The 23,093-nt window shown below is 46.6% G+C and overlaps 1 protein-coding gene across 3 annotated transcripts in view; it reads right to left on the minus strand.

Moving 5' to 3' along the window:
- The window catches only part of PLEKHG4 (pleckstrin homology and RhoGEF domain containing G4), a 51,586-nt gene that overhangs the window by 22,752 nt on the left and 5,741 nt on the right, over window positions 1-23,093 (minus strand). For 2 of the 3 annotated variants that reach the window (XM_035118318.2, XM_060275931.1), the window contains exons 2-7: window positions 12,820-13,017; window positions 9,044-11,003; window positions 5,598-5,813; window positions 3,862-3,985; window positions 1,976-2,069; window positions 1,599-1,685 (exon numbers count right to left, since the gene is read on the minus strand). In XM_035118318.2, coding sequence (XP_034974209.2) covers window positions 1,599-1,685; window positions 1,976-2,069; window positions 3,862-3,985; window positions 5,598-5,813; window positions 9,044-11,003; window positions 12,820-13,017 — 2,679 coding nt within the window. Of the gene's footprint in view, window positions 1-1,598; window positions 1,686-1,975; window positions 2,070-3,861; window positions 3,986-5,597; window positions 5,814-9,043; window positions 11,004-12,766; window positions 13,018-23,093 lie in introns of those variants that run through there. The other variant, XM_060275932.1, reaches the window with a different exon arrangement.

Raw genomic sequence — 23,093 nt, forward strand, 5'->3', positions numbered from 1 at the left:
AGAAACTCAAGATGACCAGCTGGTTGGTGGCAGCTCAGCAGAGCAGCACTAGAGGAGCTACCCAGGGTCAGGCATGAGTTAGGAAAGGGAAGCAATGCCCTCAGGTTTCCCCTGGTGATGGCAAAGCCCTCCTTATCTGGTTCAATTGATAATACCTTGGAAGTCAAACACCTTGCGAGTCGAACGTTTTGGCTCCCGAACACCACAAACCAGGAAGTGGGTGTTCCAGTTTGTGAATGTTCTTTGGAACCCAAACACCCAACATGGGTTCCACAGCTTCCAATTGGCTGCAGAAAGCTTCTGCAGCCAATTGGAAGCCGCACCTTGGTTTCCAAATGTTTTGGAAATCGAACAGACTTCCAGAACAGATTCTGTTCGACTTCCAAAGTACAACTGTACTTGTTTGGTGTCTTCTGCTGCTCTCCCTTCTTCCAGAGCCTCCTTGGCTTAAGGCTTAAGCCATTTCTCCTCTAGTGCTGAGAACATCTCCCCGCCCTCTACAGCTTCCTTGTCTAGTTTAATCATTGTCTTTCCTTTGAGCTGACATAATGGCATGTTGATGCCTTCTGCTTGTCAGGTTTGCTCTCTCAACCTGAGAGGCTGGTTCCTTTCCACATGCTCAAGTCATGTGAAATCTAAATCATGCCCAAAAGAGTCAGGTTGTCATCCTAAAAGAGGAAAAAGTCATGAAAATATGTTCAGATCTGGAGCAAATTGACATTATTCACCCAAAATAATCCATACAAACAACAACTATGATTGCATGCTTTATTTTGAACTTTTGGTTGCCACCAACTAAGTATTACACAGAATAAACCAATTAAAATTAACAGACACAACGAACTTAAATCCATTAATTTCAATGGGTCTGTTCTGAGTTGAATGTAGCTGGAGAGAAACTTTTATATTTGGAGAATTGCAAGAGGCCACAGAGGACCAAATATTAATGCTGCAACTGGACCAAAAGGACAATGTTTGAGCTTCTTTGCCAGCTTTGAAATTAGCTCTTTTGTCTCAGCAGTATTTTGGAGCTAATGTGAAATTAATTTGTGGGAAGGGGAGAGAGAGAATCAGAGCAGCCTTTTTGTTTCTCCTAGAAAGCCCAGTTCTGATGTGCTTTTTGCATTTTGGGAAATTCAAAAAATGGCTACAACCATTAAAAATGTTTGGTTCTTTTTCTTCTCACTGGGAGGCAGCATATGAATATGTACAGGAAAAGAACATTTTTACAGAAAAGTGGACTCTTCCCCCCAGCAGTTCCTTTTATTTGAGGGGTGTAGTGTTAAACACCTCTCCAAATAAAAGCAAGTCATTGAAGCAGGTTTGTTAAAAATATAAAGTCACAGTGTACCAGTCCATGCAACCTGGAATAACACAGAGACAGGTCCATCCAACACGTTTTCTAAAGTCTCCCTGCAACTGAGCTTGGAAACTAAATAAAGGAAAGTAAAAGGAAGTTGAAATTCCTCTACATCCAAACTCTGTGCTAGATAAGACTACCCAGAATTTTGCAACATAGAATTGCAGAGGCAAACAAGCCTGAGAGTAAAAGAGTGAAGTGCTCAGAGATGAAAAAGGTATGTGAACACCTCTCATACCTGTATAGAAGCTGGTTTTTCCAATCGAAAACTGATATCTTTCTCAACAAGCAACAGGGCCCCATGGATGCAGCGAGGGACAGCATCCTGAAAGAGCAGAAACAGAGATTGGAGGAGCCCCTGCTGTTGGCTTTGGCTCTGGTCCAAAGCCTCGTCTGGTCTTATGAGCAGCCGGGCAAGGATCTTTTCTTGGCTGTTTGCTTTGCACAGACTTTGCTCTGCCTTCCTACAAGCCATTCCTTTTTTTAAAGTGAAAGAGACAAATTTGACGGCCTGATGGGCACTGCCACCTGCTTGTTCTAACCAGGTTCCTCTGGTCACTCTTTGGGGTTGGGAAGGAGAGGAAAAGACAAAGGAGTTGGGAGCAAAGGCCTCACCTGCAGAACAGCTAAAGCTTTAAAGAGAGCTGGGACTGGAGAGCATCGACGGGCATCCACCAGGATAGTTAGGCCCAAAGCCTGGCACTCGGGCCTGGAAGTCAAAAAGAAGAGAAGACTTCATTGCTGAGAATCCATACAAGCTATTCCAGAGCGCTCAACTCCAGACAATAGCCTCTCAGCAATAGCAGCCCTCAACAACCCTCAACCCACTGGCCCTATTTCTTATACCACCAAGGGTGCTTCTAGACAGGTGGATCCTGGCTTTACCCAATTATTGCCCTTCTCTTCCACAATACAAGTGGAATTGCAGCTGACTGTCCACATTGGTCCTCAGGGCTTTTATTTGAGGAATGTTCATGGGGTGGGGGGAGAGAACCACCACAAAAGGGCACTTTAAAATCATGCATAAGGGCATTTTTAATCTTCATTTTAAATAACTGCACATTTAAAGAAACAAATAAATGCAGATTTAATTAAATAAGTGTCATTAAACATGGGTTGTAATAGTAAATTATTGTAATTCTAAGGAAACTTAGAATTTAAAATTTAACTTAACACATCAAGAACTGTGAAGGATTTTTTTAAATTATTTTTTTACAGAACCCCACCCAGCATAAATTTCTGGAACAGACCAACATTGTTTCCTGTGTCTAGTGGAAAACAGTAAGCCAAAGATCATACTACTATGTACTGTCTACTCCATGAGGATTGCTCCTTGATAGGTATGTACAGGATTGCAGCCTGAATTGGTTAGCTTTAAGGTGCTAATAAGGGACCCGATAAATTTTCAGACCTATGGGGAAAAGTATTCCCCTCCCCCAGCTTCTTCATTTCTACACATTTTCCCCAAAATATGGAATAAGGTGAAGATATATTAACTGGCTTAAGACCTGGGAGGTCAGGATTAAATTTCCACTGTTGAACCTTGAAGCAGTGAAACCTTTAACCTTACTGTCTTGTCAGCCTAACCTACCTCACAGGGTGGTGGTGGTGATAATAATGATAATGATAATGATGATGGTGATAACAACAACAACAATAATATACCCTACCCATCTGGTTGGGTTTCCCCAGCCACTCTGGGCGACTTCCAGAACATATAAAAACATAATAAAATGTTAAAAACTTCCCCATGGGGAAATGGAGAATCATGAGTGCAATCTTGAGCTCCTTGGAGGAAATGAGGCAATTAATGTAATAAAGAAGATCTCTAGCCTGTCAACCCCTGGCCTGAGGGTAGTTCTTAGGCAAGGTCTGAAGTAATATAAAAACAAGGAAGTCTAAAAAAAATCAAAGAAAAAAGAATCTGGGACACAACCAGGATTTTCTGGCCTGTGCACATTAGACTCTACATGCAAGTCTTTGGCAAATCAAATGTGTAAGTTTCTGCTGGGACAGGCTTGCCTGGGTGGGTTGTCCAGGCACAGTGTCATCCATGCTCCTGTACTATGTATAGGCTTTACATACTATGTTCTAATTTGAACAGTCCCTTGCGGCTTACTACTTTTTGTAATGCCATTTAAAATTTGCCAAAGCACTTTATAATAATAATAATAGTAATAATAACAATAAATTATTATCATTTTTTATCCTCTCAACTACCCAGTAAAGTAGGCCACAGTGCAATTTTAGCAAAACAACAAGAACAGTACTTCCACCTTGAAGGTTAACTAAGTTGCTGTGCTCTGGGCTTGATTGCCCCAATGCCTCCTGATTTTCAAAAGTATCTCTGCAAACAGCACACATGGAGAAGAAATGCAGCCTGCAGAATGGGAAACTCTAGAAGGCCTACTGCTGTGATATATATATATATATCGTGCAGCAATATTTCTTCCTGCTCTAGTCACTCTCTCCTTCTTCCCTTCCTCAGTCATCCCACAAACCTGAGGACACTCCGTAAGTACAGGAGGAGGCGCATCAGCTCACTAGCATTGCAGTGTGGGTTTAGCCAAATTGTATTCCTCATTGTGATGATGACCACCGCATGTCCATACTTGTCTCTGGTGCCTGTGAATAAGGATGATTTGGTTAAATCTGGCTACGGGGCATGAGTTACAGTTATGCTCTTTCCACTTGGGAAATGTTGGCCATTGGCCATTCGCCTAGACAGGTAAAATGCACGTAGACACACAGACTTTATTCTAATGAGATAACCTGTGGCTCATAATCCTTTTAGTGGACAAAACGGGGGTTTCACCTTGGGCCTTTGATCCAAAAGGATGTCTCTGTTGGAACCCCAACACAGAAGATGGGCTCTCTTCTAAATAAGACTAACCTGACTTAGTGAGGTAGAAGGATGAAAGTGTGGGAAAACGCTTGCTTTTTTTTTTTTTTTTTAAAGGCAGTTCACAGTTCTCTCCTTCTATTACTTGGGTTAGGCGCTTTTAATTGCAGGATTTCCATGCAAATGCTGTATGTGGAACACCATTTGAAAACTAGTAGTAGTAGTAGTAGTAGTAGTAGTACCGTACTACCTAATACTTAAGACTAGAGCCCAAAGACTGAAGACACGGACTGCTGGTTTATTATCCAGTTACAGTACAGTAGTTAGTTACATCTGTCTCTTGCCTTTCCACCAAATGTTGCTAGCTACAATAAAATGCAAAATAACAATAAAACATAAAAATAGCTGTAGTAAATCATTAACAGAACTTCCCCTCAAACCTCCAAACTGTTCTTGCCTCCTTTTCTTGCCTCCTGCTATTCCCTTCCAATCACTCTTTAATATCTTTAAATATATATATATATTCTGCCACCCTAAGGCACTGATTGGCTTAAACAAATACATGGTTATTTAACACAACATAAATAAAACCAATACAAGAACCTGCCTTCACCTGCTGCCTCCAGCCCAGCAAGGGCCACCCAGTCTAGCAGCTGCTATTGTAAGCCTCAAGCCTCAGTTGGCTTTTTTCCTCTCCACCTTTAAAAAGGAGTCTTAAGCTTGCAAAGCTGTATCCACTCATTCACTGACAACCCACTCACAACTGCAACAGAGAGATATTTCCTAAATATTTGATGAATGAACAGAAGAATGAATGAATACCAAAAGACATCAACACATTTTGAAAACCTGTATCCTAGAAGCAGATGTTAACAAAGACAAATGCAAACCTGCATAATTAGGTCCTTAGGGCAGAATTTGGCATCTGTGGACATACAATGAACAGAGTGCTGTCAATGAAGACCCCACTCAAGCAATGGAGTGGTCTTCTGAAAGCTCCATTTCCCCCCCACATCTTCAAAACAAGCAAGCAATCTCAGCATGTGTTGGAGAGGCTACAGCACCAATGTGGGAAAGGGTTTGACAGTCAGCCACTATGCTTTGGGAATCCTGCTGTGGCCACTATCAAGTCACACTGGCCCTCAGGCAAAGGCAGTGAGCACCTCATAGCAGCCCCATCAGTGCAGTTGGTCTTGCCTCTTTCACCTGGAGATGGGCAATGTTTTGTGTCTGCTCTCTCAGCACTACAAGCCAAAGGAGAAGCATAGAATGATCTGGTCTATAAGGTAAACATTAAGCTTCACTCAGGCACACACACAACCCTTCTCCACCTGCTGCCTTTTTGCAAAGGCAAAAGAATTTCAGCAAGAGCCTATGAAGAGCCATGCTTATTACCTGGTAGGCAGGCAACTCCACTCCTAAGCACCTCCCAGTTTACATCCTTCATGGAAGTGGGGACAGTTTGCTGACTTCCACCAGATGGAACGAAGGGATATTCTTGGTGTGTGGCCACTGCTGAGCCTTCTTCCCAGATAGATCCATGATCGGCTGGCACCAGCCTAACTTGATCACCTCCTCTGCTGAATTTTTCTACCCATTTCAATGAGGCTTCTGTAAAAGAAAAAGTGATGCTAGAAGAATAGGACTATCACCCACTTTGTGTGGGTATTTGGCCGTGAAGCTTGGGTTATAAAATTGTTGCTTTTTCCTCTTAAGGCCTCTTTTGCATAGGAGAATCAGAAGAAGAAGGAAGGGTTGATTTGGCAGGTTTGCTTGCCCACCTTCACTTTCACTGTGCAAACTACAGCCCATGCTGTCGCAGATGTGCACAGAGACCCATGTCACCATTGCCAAATAAATTCAGAGAAAATGAGTTTATTTATTAAACTGCAAGAGTAAAAATAAAGCAAATATAATAAACACAAAAAACCCAATTATAGTGTGTTTAAAAGCCACCACTCCACACACCTGCTTATTCATAGCCATTGAACATCAGCCCAAAGAGGGGAGGGTAGTAACAGCTCCCATGGGAATATACCACCTGAGACCTAGAGAAACAACAAAGGACCAAATTCAAGACGGGCAGGTTTCTAATCTGACTGCACCATTTTCCTAATCTAAATGCCCCCTAATTTAAGGTTATCAGATTTTTTTCAGTGAATCCGGGGACACTTTTCAACTTCAATGGATTTTGTATGGGGACTGATTTCTAAATCCGGGGACTGTCCCCGGGAAACAGGGACGTCTGGTAACCTTACCCTAACTGAAGCTGCCCTGCAGGGGGATATAGGTGCCTAGGATAAAAGTAACTGAAGAAGAAGAAGAAGAGGAGGAGGAGGAGGAGGAGGAGGAGGAGGAGGAGGAGTTTGGATTTGATATCCTGCTTTATCACTACCCGAAGCAGCTAACATTCTCCTTTCCCTTCCTCTCCCACAACAAACACTCTGTGAGGTGAGTGGGGCTGAGAGACTTCAAAGAAGTGTGACTAGCCCAAGGTCACCCTGCATGTGGAGGAGCGAGACACGAACCCAGTTCACCAGATTACGAGTCTACCGCTCTTAACCACTACACCACACTGGCTCCTCAGGGTTGGGGAGGCAATTTAGATTGGAAAAACAGCACAGAAGGAAAGGGTTAAATGTCTCCTGTCCAAGTGCTAATCCCCATTGATCCAATTTGTGAGGCTCTATGTCTGCATTGAACTGAAACAATTGTCCCACCACCATGCACAAAAAATCTCAACAACAACTGGCAGAAAGCTGCTATCAGATCTCCTGACATCTCATCTTGCCTCAAGAAGCAGCTACCAGGAAAAAAAGTTCTCTCAACACCTTACTTGCCAAACGTGGCATGCAAATGGCCGTTTGACTGATCTTCCCTCTGGCAAGAGTAGGGAGGAGAGAAGGCAGCCTCGGAGGTAATTAGAAACAAAGCCTAAGAGTTTTATTGGTCAAGAGCCACACCTTACATTGTGACCAGAAGACAATAAGGAGCTAAAATAGATGCTGGAGAACTGATGTAATTCATTCTTTGCTGTAACTGAGAAGGTGGGCTGCTGTGTGTTTTTGCCAAATGAAGCTTCTGGATATGTCACCATCTAGGTAAAGGTAAAGGGACCCCTGACCATTAGGTCCAGTCGTGACCGACTCTGGGGTTGCGTGCTCATCTCGCATTATTGGCCGAGGGAGCCGGCGTACAGCTTCTAGGTCATGTGGCCAGCATGACAAAGCCGCTTCTGGCGAACTAGAGCAGCACACGGAAATGCCATTCACCTGCCCTTTGTAGCTGTATCTACTTGCACTTTGACGTGCTTTCGAACTGCTAGGTTGGCAGGAGCTGGGACCGAGCAATGGGAGCTCACCACGTCACGGGGATTCGAACTGCCAACCTTCTGATCGGCAAGCCCTAGGCTCAGTGGTTCAACCCACAGTGCCACCCACATCCCACTACCCAAGAGCAAGTGCACACCCTCAAAACACCAGCCACCACAACCTGAATGCTCCCAAAGAGAAGGTGCTACCCTCTGCACAAGAAAAATAGGAACCACTATAAAAAAGGGTGAATTCCATGCTTAGGGATCATTGGGAAAAGAACTGAAAATAAAACTGCTGATATCATAATGCTATAACACAAATCTGTAGTGTGACCACATTTGCAGTCAGGAAGGAACAGACAAATACACACTCACATAGCTGTCAAGTTCTCCCTTTTTTAAGGGAAATTCACTTATGCTGAATAGGCTTCTTCGTGAGAAAAGGGAAAACTTGACAGCTATGCACACTCCAAAACAGCCAGTTTTTGCCTTCCACAATAGACTGAGCATGCAAGATGCTCTGACCTGCTTGAAGCATTCATCAATATCTTTACCTAAATGCTTCTTCAGGGAGGGAGCTTCATTTGCATTACGAATCATTTTGAAATGTTGTGTGTTAAGCAACAACTGTGTGGGCAGGTAGGCAGGCAGGCAGGCAGCCGATTCCTCTGACTCAGCTCCAGCACGTGCCAAGCGAGCAGGTAAACACACTCACATGCGCTCCACAAGTGCACACCAAGCAAGGCCTGTTTCTTTTCATGTCACAACAACAAGGACATCCCTAATGGACTGCTTCCCTGCCCATCCTCTCATCCTTCTGTTTCCACTCCAGGTGATTTTTCCTAGCTGCTGCAGCAAAAATAAGCCATGAATTGGCTTTGTATGTTGTCTGGACCCAGGCTTATTGATTTGTCTCACTCCAAAGCACAAGTTGCAACCAAATGGGTTTCTAGCTCAGTCTGCCAGGGGGAGAAAAACTACAAGCCTGCGTTCAGACAACATGCTAAGCCAAACCATGGTTTAACTCAAGGTAGCAGGGCAGCAGCAGCAAGGCTGGAAGAGGAGCAAAGCTGCGACCTCATCTCTGGGAACCCTCATGCCTGTATATTCACACTTAGTTTAGATTAGTGTTATAAAAGCACTATAGAGGCCTATGCATATGCTGCACAGTCAAAAAATCGAAATCCTGCAACCAGAAAATTAAATTATGTATCCAGAAAAGTTTGCACACTTCAAATGTATGCAAATCGCTTATTTGCACAAAATGGACCATAGGAAGAGTCCTGTTGGATCAGGCCAATGACCCGATGGCTGTAGGAAACTGGCAAGTAGGACCCTTCATGGAACACAAGGGTTAAATATTGGTGTGGAGTTTTTTGCTGGTTGCAGTGATGCTTGAGATGCTTGAGATGATGTCACACAGAGGAGGCCTGAACTCTCAACCTCCACCCCTTGCCTTCCTTGCATAAAAGTCACTTTGCCCCCCCCCCAAAAAAAAATATTCCGAAATTAATGACACAAATCCTACCTGTGACTACTTGGTCCCCATTTGTGACATTCCTGGTGCTGCCTTGTAACCGCGTTGTCACTGGTGCAGAGGGGAGGGGTGCTACTGGGCCCTCCTTATTGGGTTGGGGCTTGCCTGTCAAACATTCCACCTTTGGGGGGGTTTCCAACATCAAAGTGTTTGGTTTGCTTAGCAGGTACGGTAGGTCCACCCAGCAAGCTGCAGCTTCTTCTTTGTTACCCTGGCTTGAAGCATCCTCTACTTGTGTATCTGTCTCCACTGAAGGGCTGCTGCAGCTGCTCCCCAACGTTTTTGCTGTTATCCCAGAACTGACAGGCAGAAAAGCACTCTCAGCTTGCTGTTGAGAACAATCCACATTCTCTTGCCCAGCCTCTTGGAGCAGGTGTGCCTCTGTCTCACCTTGGAGTGGCAAGGTGCTTCCAGAACTGGTCTGCTTCTCCTTCTGAGAGAGACTTTGCTTGGCTAAACATTGGAGGTTTTCCTCTCCATAAACGCTGCTGCCCAACCCCACTAATGCCTCTGCTGGCCTTGGGCTCACCTTCTCCAACTGCTCAACTGGGTGATGGAGCTCCATCAGCCACTCAGAAGTGTGACCTGTGACTTCAACTGACAGTTCCTGTGGGAGATGGCTGTGTGCTACCACCCTCACATCAGAGAAGGGTTTTGGTGGCAGTGACTTTGGCATGGGTGGGGAAAAGGCATTCTCCTGCAACCTTGGGCTGGAAGGGTCAGAGTCCTTGGCCAAATGTCCCAAATGAGGCTCAGGGAAGTTATCCTTCCCAGAACTCCCACAACCCTCCCTGGTGCCTGTTCCTTGTGTGGCCTTCATGCCTAGCACACTAGAGCAATAGCCATGCTCAGAGACCCTGCTGCCATTTTCCAGCTCTGTACTACTCCTCTGAGCTGTCTCTGTTATTTCAGAAGCCACAGACCTACATTCAGCATCTTCTCCATCATGGAAGCTGCACATTGCATACCTCCAGTCAAGCTCATGTTCTGGCTGGGCCTGTCCCTTTACATGAGAAGGTTCCTTGGGATCAGAGCCAGCAGAGGCAGCTGCAGGCCCCTCATAATTTTCCAATAGCAATTTGTCACTTTCTAGTTCATTATCATCCTCCAAAAGATTCCTAGCATTACTGGCCTGGGTATCAGAGGGCTCCGCTATGTCCAGATGCCCATGTGGAATTAATACGACTGCTAAACCATCTCCATTCCTCAAGCGAGTGCTGCTATCCTGACTGGCTGCAGGCCTGTCCTTTGCTCTCATCCTCGGCTTAGTGCAATAACTGAGGCAGACTGACTGAGGTTCAAATTTAGGCAGTGAAACATCTGTGAGCTCCACATATTCCCCTTCCAGGTCACTTATAGAGTCTTCTCGAACGCCTGGGCTCACACACTCCATGCTGGCAGCTGCCCTCACAAGTTGCTCTGTTGTATTGGTCATGAAGAAGCTGTCTTCAGGTAAACTTGGCCCATGAAAAAGTTGGGACTCCACTTCAAGGGAGCTGTTTTGAGACGGCACCTCTGAAAAGCCCAAAGCTGAAGGCCGTTCAGTCACTGGAACAGAACTTAGGCCGCCGTCCATTTTGGGGGGGCTTTCAATAAATTCTGGATTGACTATTCTGTCCCAGGGCACCCGGAATATTTTATCTTCTGTACCTAGTAAGCAGTTTTCCAGTGCCATTCCCATCCGCTCCCTGTTGATGCCATTCAGCCATTCCACAGTGAAAATGGAAGTGTAGGAGACTTCAGGGACCACAAGCTCATCAACATTATGCTTATCCTCGGCCAAACATTTCACAATGATTCGTGGGGACTTTTTCAAGTAAGGGACCACCTGCAGGTAAAAGTCTCCTGGTCTCAGGATCCGCCAGTCGAAGGAGCCAAGTTGAACTACAATCTTCTCATGGATGCAGAGGGGCCAGCCCTCATGCCGGAACAGCAATCCGCAATACTGGACCTGAAGGAAAATGATAATCCAGGTGAACTGACCGCAAGCAGGTTTTCAGAACAGACATCCTAACAATGATCTCATAGCTTTCTATTAACAGCAGCACAAATGGAAACAACCAGATGCTGGAAAACTGGGGCTGGTCTTACATTGACTTTTGGCATGTCGGAGTGTGCACAACCCATTTTATTTCTATAATACATGGCAAATTGTGATGAGAGTATCTCAAAGACCCCCTGACTCATTAGTAAGATCTTCAGGTAACGCCACCTTTCAAGGTAGCTTCCCTGTGGCACGACATTGTATAACTCCCTCCCCATATCTATCCATTTGCTGTTCTTCACGTTTAGGCTTCTAAGAGCAATGAAGTCTTGTTGTATGCTTTTTCTTTCTCGGCTTTGCAAGTTTATGTGGTTGCAGTCCTGCAGCATTTTAAAAAATGTATTTGTCAGGCATTTCCATACTGCCCTTCGGAGCATCAATCCCAAGGTGATTGTTTTATTTACTTGTCTTTTTTGTTTTGTTTTACAGTGATACTGTTTTAAAGGATAAGTCACGAACCAGGGTCAAAATGCAAAGCATCAATGCATAAATAAGCAAAAAGCTGCCCAAGGAAGCATTTTGGTGGTAGCAATACCAAGGGCAATCCTGTTCACTTTGAATGTGGTTCTACAGCTTGAGAAAAGAGGTGGTGATCCTGAGGCCACAGAAAAAAAGCTAGAACAGGCCACAGGTCCTTCCCTGCTTTGCATTTAGTCTGCCTACACAACCCGCAACCCTTTGACTCTGCGCACAAAAACAAGTATGAAAACACGCTAAGGCACGAGTCCCACACAGAGGCAGCACTGCCAGGAGGCAAGCTGGGACGGCCATCCCTGGGGACAGGTTTTGGGTTCCATGAAGACCCATGATAGTGGGAGACTGACAGACCTGGCCCATGGGTTACAATCTTCCAATTCTTCTACGGTATTTAAGTCCCACTGAAATGAATGTGCAGCAGTGGGGAGGGAAGGAAGAGCCACATGGGTGTTCCACACCATGCATGTCCTGGGCCAGATCTGGTTCCGTAAAGTCTGCACAAAGCAGAGAGCCACAGTTGCTACTGGGGAAGGAGCCTCCTTAGCAGCTACTGAGATCCGCAAATATTGTGACAGCAAAGGAGAACAGAGGCAAAACTTCTGATTGGGCAATCACTTGGCACCTTTCCATCAGAAACCTGACAGTCTGCTGCATGCCAAGAGTAGGTGGGGGGAGGGAGCTGAAGGTGAGTAACTGTAGAATCCAGGCAAGAGAACATACCTCTTACAAGACACCCCACCCTTTTTGTTCTTGCATTAATATGCATCTATAGAGAACATGTGGCTAATGGAGGGCATGTTTTGTTGCTAATGTTCAGGCTGGACCCTCAAGCTAGGATGCCGGCGTGGCAATGCAGGAGGGTTGGAAGGAGGTCACACGGTGACTAGCCTTCAACGCTGATGCATTTGCATAAAACAAAATGTTTCTAAATCTGAAAAAAATTGTTTCTCTTAAGTAGGACAGTTAAATAATTGTTCACTATGATAAACACTTAACAAGTCAGAACACTTAGAGATTCCAAAATAATCACTGCTACTGGGAGGTGGGGGTGGAGATAGGGAATCCAGAGGATTCTTTGGCTACCCTTTGGCTACTTTCACCAGTGCATCTGGTGGCAATGCTCCCTGTCCCCCCTCCTCCTTAGCCGACTAGGAGCCTAGGCATGAGCATCATGGCGGGTTCTCAGCTCCCACCTGCAGCGCTAGCAGAATCTTCTGGGTCAGCCTGGAGGCAGCATGATACTCACACAGGCATCCTGCTGAACGCACTGCAAGATGTGCTTGGCTGGAATCAGAAAGTCGATGAGGTAGTGCAGGCCGTCCCCACGGTATGTCTTCTCCACCACATCAAAGACCTGGCACAGAACCGTGGCTGCTGTGACCTCGAATGGAGGGTAGAGTGCCGAGAGCGTACTCTGGATACAACTGTCCAGGGACTGGGAATCCTGCCAAGAGAAGGAGAGGAGGGTGTGAAGTGGCTCGGGAGGAGCAACAGGTGGAAACTGTGCCTGCCGGGACTCAGGTTGCTACTTGGCAGAGGACACCGACGTATCCGCCCTCTTCATTTTTTCTGCCACCATTCTGAACCTCCACCATCCAGCGAGCCCAGCTCCTCTACCGTGCAAATGAAGCGCTCACCTAGTCTCGACAGAGTGGCGGCAGACAGCTTACGCTGCAAAATCCTTCCCCTGACTGAGCAGGGGTGGGGCTGTTGCTAAACTATTATTATTGTAGATATCAGTGCGCAGGGGTGTGCATGTGTGAGAGAGAGTGGAAGAGAGGCTAAAAAGGCTTATGTAGCTGCTGGTCCGGCTTCCCAGGACTGCAGGCTTACAAGGTGTCCCCTGGTGGAATTATACTGAAAAAGGAAAGTTCCCCCTAAACTGGAGGTGGAAGGTGTAGGAAAAAGAAGTGGCTAAAAGTGTTTAGTGCAGTTTTCTCACAGTCACTCCAGCTAGAAATGGGACTCCAAAGCCAAGAGCTTTAGAAAGCAGCCATGATGACAGCATGGCAGAGCAAGAGGAAGGCCTGACCCATCACAAGCTGGGTTTGGGTTTCTAAAGCCAGCTAGAGCGTATCATAAAGAGTTTATATTATGCTTCTGAACATTGTCCATGTAGTCCCCTGTTCTGCTCTCAACATACAGCACAGTCTCTGCCAGCCCTAGCCTGGAGGTGCCCTCCCTGCCTTTGAAATCTGCAGCTGCCCACCTTTATTTATGAGAAAGCCAGCTCTTGCTCTGGTGACTGCTACATCAATCCTCTTTCCTCTCCAAGAAAACATAAATTCTTATTATAAGGGAATCTAATTTACATAAATTTTAAATAGCTCTTTTAAACTGTTATTATCGGTGATTTTTTTTGTTTTTACTCTTTTTGTAAACTTATTTAAGGTTGCTTTGCTACAATCAGGTGGTAAATAAATATTATGAAATAAATGTGCAAAAACATTTAAGCATTTAATAAATTACTATTTTAAAAATGAGATTCCCATGTTTCTTTTAATTGCATTATTAGCATTTACTAGAATCTAGGGTAGGCTATTTAAGCAAGAATTAGCAGAACATATTGTATTATTATTATTATTATTATTATTATTATTATTATTATTATTATTATTAAAATTCATATACCCTTCATCATAAGACCTCAGGGTGGTTCACAGAATAAATTACAAGATAAAAACACAACTAAATAATTAAAACAAAACAACAAAACAATAACCCCTCCTCTGGGCCGAACCCCCTTCAGGTTTCTGGGAGACTGCATCACTTACCCACTTTTCAACTACCACAAAGAATAGGAACTCTAACTCCAGATTAGGGGAACCCCAATCTGGATCCACATTCTGAACATGGAGAAATTTGTGGGCTTTTTGACTTAAAATGGAAGCAGAAGGCACAGCAGCATCTACGCACATGCTCAGAAGACCGAAGATTGGCCTCCTGGGAGTGATCTTTGTAGCAGGGTAGGCCGCAGGCTCAAGAGCCAGCCTCCCTTCTTGCAAGGGTGGCTTCCTTCACTGTGGCACCAGTGCCAAAGAGACCAAAAGGCAGGATCCTGCAGTCTCAGCAGTTCTGCTCGCTGCCAAAACGAATACATCTGACAACAATTAACTTGTCATCTCCAAATGAATTCAGATGAACCACCCACTCTGCAGAATGTGCTTCAAGCACAGAGTGTGTCCTTTTCCTCAACATCTGAGGCTAAGTCACAGTTTTATTTTAAGGGTCATGAATCTCTAAATTTACTCAGGGAAAGCCTTTAAGTCTACTGTATTGGTCCCTACAAAGCAGGGGTCCACAAACTAAGGCCCAGGGGCCGGATGCGGCCCAATCACCTTCTAAATCCAGCCCACGAACGGTCCAGGAATCAGCATGTTTTTGAGTAGAATGTTTCCTTTTATTTAAAATGCATCTCTGAGTTATTTGTGGGGCATAAGAATTCATTCATTATTATTTTTTCCAAAATACAGTCCGGCCCCCCACAAGAAAAAGTTTGCTAACCCCTGCTCCAAAGTGACAATGCTGGAGACCATCATGCAGCTCAGTCTATCCTACTTTATCTTCTCCCTATCAAAGTGTGAGTCACTTTGAGTTGCCTTGGGCAAATTATAGCGACTAACAAGTATAATAAATATAACAAATATAATCAATAATAAAATGATTTCACATAATTTGTTGTGAAGATGAAATGCAGGTGCGGGGAGGACCCTAAATTCCTTGGAAGAAAAACAGGATATAAATATAATAAATGCAATGCAATTAAATGAAAGCAAGGTGATAAAAGTTACCATGTGCAAACTTTCTTCCTTAGAAAGAACTTAACAAGAGATCCTGGACTGCAAGTGTGAATTACTATTGCCTCTGCCAGAAATTATAGCAGCTGTTGTTCCTGGGGCTTTCTGCTTTTTCTAACCATGCCCAGCAGTCTCTTTCAAAGACCAGCTGCCTAATAAAGCAGAGACCCCGGTTCTGAAATTAGGTGGGAGCTTCCGCACAGCGGAGAAGGTGGGCTAGCTTGTACTGGAAAGGAGCACACAACTTTTCTGCGTTACCCTGACAGTCATCACTCACCTATCTGCTATGCACAGCTATGTTATAGCCATTCCATGCAGAGAGCGGACAAATCACAAAAATTTTCAACACTACTGTATAAAGAAGCAGGTTACGACGTATCACATGACTTGTTACTGGATCCATTTTTCCTTTACGCCTGAAGTAAACTGAGGTGTGCCTGAATCTTTCTGAGTCGCTCAGCACTCACCATATTATACTACAGGGGTCAGCAAACTTTTTCAGCAGGGGGCCGGTCCACTGTCCCTCAGACCTTGTGGGGGGCCGGACTATATTTTTTTTGGGGGGGGGAAATGAACAAATTCCTATGCCCCACAAATAACCCATAGATGCATTTTAAATAAAAGGACACATTCTACTCATGTGGCAGGCCCCACAAATAACCCAGAGATGCATTTTAAATAAAAGGACACATTCTACTCATGTAAAAACATGCTGATTCCCAGACCGACCGGGGGCCGGATTGAGAAGGAAATTGGGCTGCATCCGGCCCCCGGGCCTTAGTTTGGGGACCCCTGTTATACTACAACCAAGATACAATGATTGGCATACCCCACAGAAAATTAATGAGGCTCACCAGTCCGCAAAATGGGGGTGAAGTCTGACATAAACAGCTGGCAATTGCTGGCATCATTTTATACTGATAGCATATCACTCTTTGGAAATGGTTTAATTCAGGGGGATCCCCAAACTAAAGCCTGGGGGCCGGATGCGGCCCAATCGCCTTCTAAATCCAGCCCGCAGATGGTCCGAGAATCAGCATGTTTTTACATGAGTAGAATGGGTCCTTTTATTTAAAATGCATCTCTGAGTTATTTGTGGGACCTGCCTGGTGTTTTTACATGAGTAGAATGTGTGCTTTTATTTCAAATGCATCTCTGGGTTATTTGTGGGGCATAGGAATTCGTTCATATTTTTTTCCAAAATATAGTCCGACTCGCCACAGGGTCTGCGGGACATTGGACCGGCCCCCTGCTGAAAAAGTTTGCTGACCCCTGCATGGGCGTACCCAGGATCAAAACTAGGGGGGGGCAAGGGGAGGGGCCAAGGCACAGAAGGGGAGGGGCCACAAAGTGGGCGGGAACAGCGAACTCGCGCTCCGCCGGGCTGTGCCCCTCCCTAGCAGCAGGGCTGGTGGGCGGAGGCGGAGCCCAGCCCAGCGGAGCGCGAGTTCAGCGTTCCTGCCCGCCGCGCCGCGCTCTCTGGTTCCCCGCCGCGCTTGGCCTTGCCAGAGGGCGCGACGGGGAGCTGGAGGGAGGGCGCAGCGCGGCGGGCGGGAACGGCGAACTCGCGCTCCGCCGGGCTGTGCCCCTCCCTAGCAGCAGGGCTGGTGGGCGGAGGCGGAGCCCAGCCCAGCGTAGCGCGAGTTCGGCGTTCCCGCCCACCGCGCCGCGCTCTCTGGTTCCCCGCCGCGCTTGGCCTTGCCAGAGGGCGCGACGGGGAGCTGGAGGGAGGGCGCAGCGCGGCGGGCGGGAACGGCGAACTCGCGCTCCGCCGGGCTGTGCCCCTCCCTAGCAGCAGGGCTGGTGGGCGGAGGCGGAGCCCAGCCCAGCGTAGCGCGAGTTCGGCGTTCCCGCCCACCGCGCCGCGCTCCCTGGTTCCCCGCCGCGCTTGGCCTTGCCTGAGGGCGCGCCGGGGAGCTGGAGGGAGGGTGCGGCGCGGTGCGGCGGGAATGGCGAACTCGCGCTCCGCCGGGCTGTGCTCTGCCTCTGCCCACCAGCCCTGCTTCTAGAGTAGGGCAGCTGCCCTAACTTGCCGCATGGTGGGTACGCCCTTGGACCCCTGCCTTAGAACCACCAGTGAAAAGATTGCAGGAGAAGCATTCTGAGGGGATCACAAATCTTGTTGAGTGGCTGCCAGTCAGAGTAGACCAGGCACCCCCAAACTGCGGCCCTCCAGATGTTTTGGCCTACAACTCCCATGATCCCTAGCTAACAGGACCAGTGATTGGGGAAGATGGGAATTGTAGTCCAAAACATCTGGAGGGCCGAAGTTAGGGCATGCCTGGAGTAGACAGTAGTCCCACACAACATAGAGCAATGATCTGACTCAGCGTTACACAGCTTCGTACGTGTATGTGTGTGTGTGTGTGTGTGTGTGTGTGTGTGTATGACACCTCATCCGCAAGCGAGGCCGTTCCCTCTAGTAACAGCCCACTCTGAGACCTATTTGAACAGCAACAACCTCACATGCCTCTTCATTTCCATGCAGATCAAAGAAGGGTGGAGACTTTAAACAACTTGTAAAAGACGCCTTTGTGCAGAAAGGGACGTGTGCCAAAATATGGGCGTTTATGAAGCACAGGAACACAAAGGGGAACATATCCCCAGGCGTTTCTCCCTGATCTATTAATCAGCCTAGCATACCAGCCTTTGGAAAGTGTAAGGAAAACCTCAGTTAAAAAGATGAGATGTGTTCCTAGATGGTCCAGTGAACAAAGAATTGACAGCCACCAACTAAGTACTGAGATAAAAGCTCTCCGATTTTGCAGGTCTAGCAAGGATCTCTAGTTGACTCCTTGGCATTTCCTACTTGAAAATGGGGGTGGGGGGGGGAGAGAACCTTAACTTTTCCACCCCCACTTTCCCCCATTCTCTGTCACTGTTGGGATCAAACTAAAAGTTCCACTAATTGTGTGGCAAATTGGGTGCTTCTGCCCCTCATTTCCCCTCATACACTCTGCAGATTTGTTGCTGCTGATGCATTCCATCTTTGAAATTCATTTTGTGTTCGTGGCCAAATCCCCAGTCATACTTGTCCCATTGAGATCCTCCATGCTATCCCAGGAGCACATTCATCACCCACTGCATGAAAGGCAAGTAGGGAGCAGACTGGCTCAGATACCACTGGGCACAGGAAGCCAAGAACCCTCCTTACCGGCCAGGCTTCATTCCAGGTTGTGGGAGGCCCCCAGCAACATGCCAATGGGAGCCGGTGCTCTCATATTTTTCACAAACACCCTCAATTGCCTTTAATTTGTTCCTATTTTTCTTGTGCAGCAGGTTGTTTAATACTAGTTTCCTGTTTTTAGCCAGCTCAAGTGTGCACATAAGGGGTGAGAGAAAAATTATGAGGAATTATTTTGTCTGCAAAGAGGAAACTCATAATTAAAAACATTAGAAGAGCATGGCTGCTCATCTAGCCAAGCACCTAATTCTCACAGTAGCCAGCCAAATGCCCCAAGGGAGGCCCATAAGCAAGCAGGACCTGAGTGCAACATCAGGGCCCTCCCCACCTGTGATTCACTACTCCATAACTGTTTGGTCATGAGATCATTATCAGAGTGTGGACTTTCTCCAGTATTTCCCAGGATCTACCAGATAAAAGAAATACGGTTCATTCTCTGGAAAGAACTGAGTCTGGGGCATTCTCATACAAAAGTGGTGGGGTGTGGAAAGTATTATTATTGCCTTCACCATCGTTAAAAGGTGGCTAAAGTTGTCACCTTTTTACTGCCCTGGCTCCTGTGCCTTGAACAGCAACTCGACACATTGAAATTCAAGCTATGTCCACATTCCCCTTTACTGGACACTCATTAACTTTCCAGTGCTGGGTTTTCAGTCTGTGTTCACAAGACATCATCAAAAATGCAAATGAATCTTGTACAGTACTTTGTTATAAGATACTACTGCCTGATGCCGTTGCTTCTCAAAACCAGCTTCACACTGATTGGAGCCCTTAAGCTATTCCTAATTAGTCTCTAGCCAAGGTGTGGGCAGCTATGCATCAGGGAAAGACATCCACACCCCTGTCAGTGCGCTTTAAGGCAGTAATATGAACACACCCTTTGTGGGTGAATCTTCTGGGAAGGGAGGGAGAAGCTGCACATGCACAAGAGCAAGATCAGTAAAAAGGTGGCAATCTTCAGCAAGCCCCCATCTCCCAGGTACCTCATGTCAACTTTATTCGTAATAATTCATCTCACAGCGGGGGTCTTCTCATCTCCCTCTGCCCAGGTTCTAAGCCAGAAAGAGCCTTAATGGGATTTTTATTTTTAATTACAACAGGGCTAGCCAAGCCCTGAAAGGATTCAATGTGCCTTCCAGATGTTGTTCCAGCACTCCAATTCCTAGAAACCCCAGCAGCCAGCATAGATTAAAGTCAGGGATGGTGGGACTTCAAGCCCAAGAACATTTGGTGTGGGTGGGTGTGCACCCAGTTGGCAAAGGCAACTGCTGCAGGCTTCAGCTTGACTTTCTTGCTTGGATCTTGACCTTGGCCGGTGTACTCTCACGAGGCCCAAGACAGATGATGCACGTGGTGGCATAAGATCTACCTCTGGCAGAACTCAGCCCAGCCTGGCAGAGACTGTTCATGCCGTGATGCCCACAAAAGGAGCACTTTGCTCTCTCCTAGGGTGCAAGGCAGCTGCCCCCATGACCTTTGCCCCTGGGCCCATCAGAAGCACCACAGGACAAAATGTCCCTTCAAACTCTCCTGCAGAAAAAGCTCCTGCCCTTCCTGTTTTATGGTGAAGTCAGCATCCCCTTGCTGGACATTCCCACATGACTCAGGCTGGTCACTGCCTCTTACATGATGCCATAATCAGCTGGTGAGAAGGAGAGCAGGAGCCTGAACTCCGGGGAGGGAGAACAATGGGGCCCTCAATTCTGCTCCAGCAGTCTCCTCTCTACCTACAGTCATCAGGTGTGCGGCAGGTGGGCATGGTTTTGGGGGAAACCGCTTTGCAGGCAAAATCTGAACACCTGGCAGGTCAAGTATGGCCTGCAGACCAGAGGTTCCCCAGTCCTGAGTTACAGGGGGAGGGGCTCTGATGGCTACAGTTCTCTCTCCATCTCTCTCAAGAGAGCACCAGAGAGTTAGGCACATTGAACTTCCTAATCAAACACCTGACGTATCATATTCCCGGATCAAAGGCTGTTGGGCAACTCTGGCTCCTAAGAAGGAACAGAGCTGTCGGGGCCTAGAAGTCAGTCTCTCTGGGAGGAACACCCAAGGGTGGGGCTCACCTTTGAGAGTGCTGCTGAGTGCAGTTGGTGCCTATGGCTTACCACATGCCTCCCACATAAACTTTCTGCCCAAATCTTCAGATGATCTTCAGAGACTCATCTTTGTTATGTTGCTACTACCAGAGAGGCCTTTGAGGCCTTTCAGTGGTCCTCAAAGAGTTCTATGATTGTCCCAGAATCAGGCTGAAGCCCTTTTAATCTACCCAAGCTTTTTAGATGCTGTTGATAAATGATTTTGCCTTACTTGCACTGAAGTTAAGCAGTTTTCACATCTTCTGCTGCTAAGGTTATTCTACTTTCATAGTTTTACTGTGCTGAATTGTTGCCTTAGGGAGCTTCCAGATGTGAACAGCTGAGCAGCACCTCATCATTACTGTTCTGCTTTAAGCTGCAAGTGGAACAGCAACTCTGCTTCCAGACTTCTGGAATCCAGACAGCATGCTGCAGCCAGGTAAGCAGTGTCTCATTCCCTGCCTTAAATATGAGGGTGTGAAGTGGGGAGATTGATATTTGTTTGGACAATTGGGGGGTGCAGTTGGGTTTACTATTCACTCCACCTTGCAACATGACTGCCCCACCCTGCTACAAGATGGGGGGGAAGAAACAGATATAAATGAAATACTAAATCCATCTGTCATGGATGCTTTAGCTGAGATTCCTGCATTGCAGGAGGGTTGGACTAGATGACCCTTGGAGTCCCTTCCAACTCTGCAATTCTATATAAAAAGGAAGGGTTTAAGAATCAATTCCCAGACAGAAACACATTCTTGTGTCATGTTTTACCTGTTCAGCTCTAAAGAAAAACAGCAACAGAAGCTGAACAGGTAAAATATGACACAAGGATGTTTTGTTCACATCATGTAAATGGCCGTAAGAAGTTAGTGAACACTGTGTGGCTAAAAAGGTAAAGGTAAAGGGACCCCTGACCATTAGGTCCAGTCGTGACCGACTCTGGGGTTGCGCGCTCATCTCGCATTATTGGCCGAGGGAGCCGGCGTATAGCTTCCAGGTCATGTGGCCAGCATGACTAAGCCGCTTCTGGCAAACCAGAGCAGCACATGGAAACGCCGTTTACCTTCCCGCTGTAGCGGTTCCTATTTATCTACTTGCATTTTGACGTGCTTTCGAACTGCTAGGTTGGCAGGAGCTGGGACCAAGCAACGGGAACTCACCCCGTCACAGGGATTCGAACCGCCGACCTTCTGATCAGCAAGCCCGGAACAGCGATAGTTTAATTTTTTTGGAATTCCTAGACACTCTGGAAACCCTTTTACGGTTGAAGAGTGATATGTAAATTTATGTAAATAAACAACAGCCCTGCCCTCCAGGCCTACTGTGCACTGTGCACCACAGTTACTGTACATGTACGCCCATTTGCACCCCCAGCTTTCTCTGCGTATTTGCTGTTAAGCCAGGAACAGGCAAGAAGGGAAGTTTATCCTTCATGCACATTTTAAACCCAGATCCAGCAACTATGGAAAAGGTTGCAGAAATCTGCCCTGTACAATTAAATCTCTGCACTGCTCTCAAAGATGAGGAGGAAGCCACAGCAGCTCCTGCCCCTCCTTTGTCCTTCCCACAGCTACTGCTGCAGTAAGTAAGTAGCAAGTGGGGGGGGCATTCTCCCCCAGGCTGAGTTCCCCCCACAGCCCAGGCAAATAAAATGAGATAAGGAAATGTCATGACCTAGTCCCTCTTCTAAGCATGGGTACCTGTTGCAGCACAGCACAGCACGGCTTAAGGGCCCAAGAGGAGCCCGCCCCCCCAAACTTCTGGGGTGAGCTTTTGATTTATGCAATGCTTGAATTGGCAGGTCACAAACTGGGACCCCTGTCAAGCGAGAGGGCGGCCCTGAAAGGTCTGGTATGCTTTTCCAGTTCATGTGTCCCTCCCCTCCCCTCCTCCCTCCATCTCCCCCCCCCCCCCGGCCACCTCACTATGCAATCAAGACCTCACTTTTGCAAGCATAAAAACCTGCCTTCAAGCAAACGGAAAACTTCAAGAATTAGCCACTGAAATCAACCCCATGTGCATCTTCAAAATAAGCTCTCTCCTCTAGAGACTATCGGAAGGGCACCATCTAGTGGCAGCACGGCATTCAAAATTCTGACCACAGAGATTGCATCAAAATCTTTGGGAAGTAGGTATTCTGGCACTGCAGGGAGCCCCACCAACGCCAACGCTAGCACATGCAGAGTCTTCCTGAGAGAAAGGAAGCAGGAGCCTGAGAGGGCCACATATGGGTCTAGCCAAACCAAACTCCCTCATGCTAAGGAGCCAAAGGGGTTTCATTTCCTTGGTGCCTGCAGAGCTTACACCCTTCAGAACAGAAGGATTAGATATCTTCCCAGCATTTGTTACCTCCTCTTATTATATTAGTCAATCTCGCCAAATCTAGAAATCCAAATGGTTTTTCTTGCCATTCATTCAACTTCGGTACCTCTTCCTTTTTCCAATAATACATAATTATTACTTG

This window comes from Zootoca vivipara, chromosome 6 (genome assembly GCF_963506605.1).
Source record: "Zootoca vivipara chromosome 6, rZooViv1.1, whole genome shotgun sequence".
NCBI classification, from domain to species: Eukaryota; Metazoa; Chordata; class Lepidosauria; order Squamata; family Lacertidae; genus Zootoca; species Zootoca vivipara.